We start from the raw sequence: 5,000 nt of genomic DNA, 5'->3' as shown, positions 1-5,000 counted from the left end.
TATCTTGTCAAGAGTTTACGATTCGTCAATGTTACATGTAACATCTATATATCTCAGCCGCTGGCCATGTCATTATAGACAAACTTATTTAGATGTCCTTTATATTTTGCATTTTGGCCCACCAATCAATAGTCTATTGACTGCCTATAGAAGACTTATCTAACACTTTCTACTTTGTCGAACCACCCGATGAAATAAAATACATTCCTTAATGGTGAACTCACCCTCGGAAGTCTTTTCAAATTATCAAAATACCAGAGGGAGAATTCCAGAGCACAAAAGAAGCTCACATGCAAGGGCGTGACACCATAATTATACGAGAAAAAACTCAACATACATACAGACACTACAATTCCTGCATTTATAAAGGGGGGGGGGTCTTGAGGTCATGGGCATTGAGCGATGCTGTACACTGTGTCCTGCAGTTAACGGTTCACCTTTTGGTCCTCTATTCCTGTTGAATGTGCTATTTGATCTAGGCTTTGCCACTTCAGTTGACTGGTCTTTCAGGACTAGGTTCAAGTGGACATTGCACAGTAAACACTACATGCTTTGCAACTGACAACAGTATTAGGAGGTGATAGTCTATACTTTCTAATGACCCTATGCCAACTGAGTGCCATTATGCCCCCAACAAACACCTTTTTAGTAACCTTGTTGGGGGTGAGGGGATGAGATGACCGTTCCTTGCTTTTATGGGTGATACCAAAATTGAAAGGTTATCTCTTAACCTGATGACTTTGATAAACCCTTATCCAAAACTGCTAATTTCGAAGTGACACGTACGGGGGCTTAAATAACTCCTGAATTCTTAGACCAGGCAAGAGGGAGTCTCTTTGATTCCTTTTAGAGATCTCACCTGGGAAACATGTCACTCTGCCACTACAGCTGTACCTTATTGCACCATGGAAGTTCAGGAGTAAACCGTAACGCTCATATATTAGTACCTGATAATGCAAGTCAGGTCTCTAGTTTTATTTTTTACCTGGTCAGTTAGAGTGACTTGAATTTTGTCCCAAAGATGATTTAAAACGACTCGCAATATGTATGTATGTATATATATATATATATATATTATATATATATATATATATATATATATTATATATATATATATATATATATATATATATATATATATATATATATATATATATATATATATTCCGATCCTCCAGTCACATCAAGTACAACGGCATCTTGGATATGAATTCCAAGGTTTACTTGAGTAGTGCATAGCTGTTCCGGCGTTTGAAGAATACTGATATTAATCATTTCCATCACAAAATGAGACTTGAAAAACCGTTTATCAAATAAGATAAAAAAAAAAAAACATATCCAAGAAAAAGTTTAGTTATCCGCATTCGCTTGTGATTAATAAAACATAATAATTCGCAACTGGATAAATATCCGCATCCACACCCCTCACAAAGAAAATATGGCTCATGTACAATGCTTGAATATGAGAGTGAAAAAACACGACCTGGGGGAATTTTATCTAGTAATTTTAATATTTTGTGTGATGTGAAATGCATGAAGTTCCTTTTTTCTAGAGTAAAGCCATTGCTATCACATCTAATGCTCTGTTACCGTTACTAAATATATCGGACATTTATAGGCAGGAGAAAGAGAGGGAAGGAGAGAGGAAAAGGAAAAGGGGAGAAGGGAATGAGAGGAAAGGAAGGGAAAGCAGAGGGAGGTAAGGAGGAGAGGAGAGGGGAGAAGGGAATGAGAGGAAAGGAAGGAAAAAGAGAGAGAGGTTAGGAGGAAAGGAGAGAATGAAGAGGTGAGAAGGAAAAGGAGAGAGAGCTTAGGAAGAGAGGAGAGAGGAGAAGGAAGAGGGGAGAAGGGGGTGAGAGGAAAGGAAAGGAGAGAGGAGAAGGAAGAGGGGAGAAGGGGGTGAGAGAAAAGGAAAGGAGAGAGGAGAAGGAAGAGGGGAGAAGAGAATGAGAGAAAATGAAGGGAGAGGAGAGAGAGGTTAGGAGGAAAAGAGAGAAGGAAGAGGGGAGAAGGGGATGAGAGGAAAGGAAGGGAAAGGAGAGAGAAGGTTAGGAGGAAAAAAGAGAGGAGAAGGAAGAGGGGAGAAGGGAATGAAAGGAAAGGAAGGAAAAGGAAAGAGAAAATAGGATGAAAGAAGAGAGGAGAAGTTAGAGGGGAGAAGGGGATGAGAGGAAAGGAAAGGAAAGGAGAGAGGAGAGAGAAGAGGGGAGAAGAGAATGAGAGGAAAGGAAGGGAAAGGAAAGAGAGTTTAGGAAGAAAGAAGAGAGGAGAAGTTAGAGGGGAGAAGGGGATGAGAGGGAAGGAAGGGAAAGGAGAGAGAGGTTGGGAGGAAAAGAGATAGGAGAAGGAAGAGGGGAGAAGAGGGAATGAAGGGAGGGGAGGGATACTAAGAAGTAAGGAGAGAGGAGGGAGAAGGAGGGAAGAAGAAAAGGCGAAATGATACAGAGGTTACATACATACGCATAAAAGTAGCCACGTACTAACTATAGTCAGTGAATAGCTGACAATTAGTAGTAATTCGCGGTTTATAACAATATCCTAAAAATATCAGCATCCACATCCACATCCACACCGTGAGGATCTCCTAGTCTCATATCCGCATCCACATCCACCGTTACTTAGAACCTGACATTCGCATCCGCTAAATACGCAGACATAATATCCACATACAGATTCGCATCCGCAGATCTTTGATTTCCTATATCCGATAAATGTGTAATGTATAACTCACTATATAACTTTGATTTCCTATATCCGATGAATGTATACACTGTATAACTCACCCCGCGATTCAGCTCTCCAATGAGCCCGGAGAAAGACCCGTTCTCCAGTTGCACTCCAAAGTCTAATCCGATTGGGAGGTCTTCCTTGTAGCTGGGTCAGATTGGTAGCATTAGTATATAGACTTGTATATACATATGTGTATATATATATATATACATATATATATATATATATATATATGTGTGTGTGTGTGTGTGTGTGTGTGTGTGTGTGTGTGTGTGTGTGTGTGTGTGTGTGTGTGTGTGTGTTTTATATATATATATATATATATATATATATATATATATATATATATATATATATATATATATATATATATATATATATATCTATATATCTATATATATATATATATATATATATATATATATATATATATAATATATATATATATATATGTGTGTGTGTGTGTGTGTGTATGTGTGTGTGTGTGTGTGTGTGTGTGTGTGCATTTGTTTACACACACACACACATATATATATGTTTATGTATATGTATGTGTATATATGTATATCTAAATATATATATATATATATATATATATATATATATATATATATATATATATATATATATATATATATATATATATATATATATATATGTATGTATGTATATATACACAAACACACACACACACACGGATTCATCCATATATATTTTGGTGGCGAAGTAGCTGTCACTATTGATACTGCTCATTTATTGTTGATGGTGGATGACAATACGAATAATATGATACAGATCACTGCGTCTAATTCAACGATAATCCAAACATAGTGAATGAATACGGATTAGTAATTTGCCTATCATGTAAATGTTAATTGTGGAATTTCTGCATTGATGATAATATTTCAATAGTATTTGATAAGAATATACATTTTGTAGAATAAAGTATATCAACCAAGAAAAAGAAAATGATTTATAAAGATGGAAGAATGCACATAAAAAAGGTAAAAAAAAAAAAAAAAAAAAAAAAAAAAAAGTAAAGAGAAGCAAAGAAAAAATCGACTGGAAATGAAGACGAAATGCAAAAGATGCAAAATGCAAGAAGAGTACACGAACGTTCACCAACCAGAATCCAATTTTCTCTGCAAAGATGTTCATGACTGTTCTCATAACGCCCGTGGCCGAGGATGCAGGATGAGGCATCCTCCACGACACCCAAGGATCCCACTAGCAGCAGAAAGGGAATAGATGGAAGGGGAAATATAAAGGACGATATAATAAATAGGATTCTGATGATGATGGTGATTTATAATGATATTGGAAATGAATAGTCATAATGATAAAAGCGTGATAACGATGATAATGATAATAATGATAGTAATGATACTGCTAACAATGATGATAGATAATGATGATAATAATGAAATAATAATATTAATGATAATAATAGTAATAATAATAATAATAATAATGATAATGATAATAATATATAAGGATAATAGATAATAATGATGATAATGATAACGATAACTAATAATGATAATGACTAATAGATAGTAGTATATATTGATGATTACATCCATTATGAATCAGACTCCGATTTTTATAAGCAAAGGGAAAATTACATCTTGGTCTAAGACAAAGGATTGTTACACAGTTCTTCACAAAGACAATAACTTCCCATTCATTAAAAAAAAAAAAAAAAAAAAAAAAAAAAAAAAAAAAAAAAAAAAAAAAAGTGAATGAATCAAAGGAAGACGTTACACTGATGAGACTAGTAATTAGAAAACTCACACGTAGTAAAAGCACCCTGATGCAGCCGCCTTCACGATCCGTCACGTACATCTTCCAGCGAGTAGTAGTTACGTTCAGTTGAGTTCAGTTCAGAGAGATCTGCCAGGACGTCGCTTCGCCCGGACTATATGCACGAGGCGGGCGGGCGGGCGGTGGTGGGTGGTGTCAGCTACTTCCTCTGTGAAGAGATGAGTTGAGGGATCGAATGATTGTACTTTGATTGTCTTTGAGCAATTGTGATCCGTTAGATTGAGTGGGATTGAGATTGGGGTTGGGTTTGATCTAGGGTAAGGGTTGGGGGAGGAGGGGGAGGTTATCCGTAATGGGGTGAATATTAAGGTTTCGGTGGTAATGGCGGTTCTATTTTTCTAGAAATATGAATTCTCCAGTAAAAGGCTATGCGTGCTTAGATAAACATATAGCAAACAATACACATAAACGACATCAGTCTTCCCCTAAATATCATTTGACATCAC

The 5,000-nt window shown here is 36.1% G+C and overlaps 1 protein-coding gene across 1 annotated transcript in view; it reads right to left on the bottom strand.

Annotated features, from left to right (window-relative positions):
• Nucleotides 1-5,000, bottom strand: part of LOC122242874 (glutamate receptor) — an 8,963-nt gene that overhangs the window by 3,782 nt on the left and 181 nt on the right. The window contains exons 2-4 of the mRNA XM_043000294.2: nucleotides 4,525-4,702; nucleotides 3,857-3,957; nucleotides 2,784-2,874 (exon numbers count right to left, since the gene is read on the bottom strand). Of these exons, the coding sequence (XP_042856228.2) occupies nucleotides 2,784-2,874; nucleotides 3,857-3,957; nucleotides 4,525-4,575 (243 nt within the window). The 5' untranslated portion in view covers nucleotides 4,576-4,702. The remainder of the gene's footprint in view (nucleotides 1-2,783; nucleotides 2,875-3,856; nucleotides 3,958-4,524; nucleotides 4,703-5,000) is intronic.

The sequence above is a fragment of the Penaeus japonicus genome, unplaced genomic scaffold (assembly GCF_977035675.1).
Source record: "Penaeus japonicus unplaced genomic scaffold, GWHDUDI00000001_assembly GWHDUDI00000022, whole genome shotgun sequence".
Lineage (NCBI taxonomy): Eukaryota > Metazoa > Arthropoda > Malacostraca > Decapoda > Penaeidae > Penaeus > Penaeus japonicus.
Note: the sequence above shows the minus strand (reverse complement) of the source record. Positions and strands in the feature narration are given on the sequence as shown.